Source organism: Colobus angolensis, unplaced genomic scaffold (genome assembly GCF_000951035.1).
Source record: "Colobus angolensis palliatus isolate OR3802 unplaced genomic scaffold, Cang.pa_1.0 Scaffold239, whole genome shotgun sequence".
Classification (NCBI taxonomy): Eukaryota; Metazoa; Chordata; class Mammalia; order Primates; family Cercopithecidae; genus Colobus; species Colobus angolensis.
This window is the reverse complement of record NW_012115588.1, coordinates 423,742-424,903: the sequence shown is the minus strand read 5'-3', so window position 1 is coordinate 424,903 and position 1,162 is coordinate 423,742. Positions and strand designations below refer to the sequence as shown.

Below are 1,162 nucleotides of genomic sequence, written 5' to 3'. Positions count from 1 at the left end.
CCATCTCAAAAAAAAAAAAAAAATCACTGGATATAACCCACATAAACAAAAGCTCTTTGGGGTCAACAGTTTGTAAAGGTGTGAAGGTATCCTGAGATAAAATTATCAAAATCAGCCAGGCACAATGCCTGTAATCCCAGCACTTTGGGAGGCCGAGGCGGGTGGATCACCTGAGGTCGGGAGTTCAAGACCAGCCTGACTAACATGGGGAAACCCTGTATCTACTAAAAATACAAAATTAGCCAGGTGTAGTGACGCATGCCTGTAATCCCAGTACCCGAGAGGCTGAGGTAGGAGAATCGCTTGAACTCGGGAGGCGGAGGTTGCAGTGAGCAGAGATGGCGCCACTGCACTCCAGCCTGGGCTATAGAATGAAACTCCATCTCAAGACAAACAAACAAAACGACTTCATTGCAAACACGGGTAGCATTCACCCCACTTCTGCCCGGCTGTAACCTGTCACTCCTGTCCCTTCGGAACCCAGACGGTCCCTCCTCCGATTCACACCCCGACAGCTGAAGGGAATAAGGAGCAGCCGTCGCGCGCGCGCCTGGCCCGCAGGTGAGCGGGGGCTGAAATGGCGGGAGCCTGAGCTAAGGCCGAATCCCCAGGAAATGGAGCCAGGGGCAGCAAAGGGAAGGAGCCAGAAGGCAGAAGGTGGGACGGCGTGTCCCTGAGGCTGGGTGAGGTTCGGGGGCATCCAGATTTCCGCCCTTTCAGGCGCAGAGCCGGGTGGGCAGGGCTCCCCCTCCGAGGCCAGCAGACCGGCCTGGGGCTGAGGCGCCCGCGAAGCCCCTGCGGCTGGGTCCGGGATGGGCTGAGAGGAGCGTGAACACAGCGCGGGGACTCGGTTTCGCGTCGGGTTCACCAGAGCGGGTCTGGCGAGGGCCCGGCGGCGTTTGCTGAGGGAAATGCCCAAACCCAGGTCTTCCGAAGGAAAGGTTCCACCCGCACCGACACGCCGGGCTCCGGCAGCAGCTCCAGTGCACAGGCCAGGCACAGGCGGGGGGTCACGGGCAGCAGCCAGCGCGGGTCGTGCCGGTAATGGGCCCTCTCGAAGAGCAGCGCCGCCTCTTCCTCCCTCCTGGGCCCGGGAGTGCCCACCGTCGCCGCCGGCCTCACAGCCATCTCCTCGGCTGCCCTCAACTGCGGCGGGACTTTT

At 60.7% G+C, this 1,162-nt stretch overlaps 1 protein-coding gene across 1 annotated transcript in view; it reads right to left on the bottom strand.

Annotated features, from left to right (window-relative positions):
* MEI1 (meiosis inhibitor 1) overlaps positions 1–1,162 on the bottom strand; it is an 89,732-nt gene extending 88,570 nt beyond the window's left edge. The window contains exons 1-2 of the mRNA XM_011945146.1: positions 922–1,162; positions 440–817 (exon numbers count right to left, since the gene is read on the bottom strand). Of these exons, the coding sequence (XP_011800536.1) occupies positions 440–817; positions 922–1,128 (585 nt within the window). The 5' untranslated portion in view covers positions 1,129–1,162. The remainder of the gene's footprint in view (positions 1–439; positions 818–921) is intronic.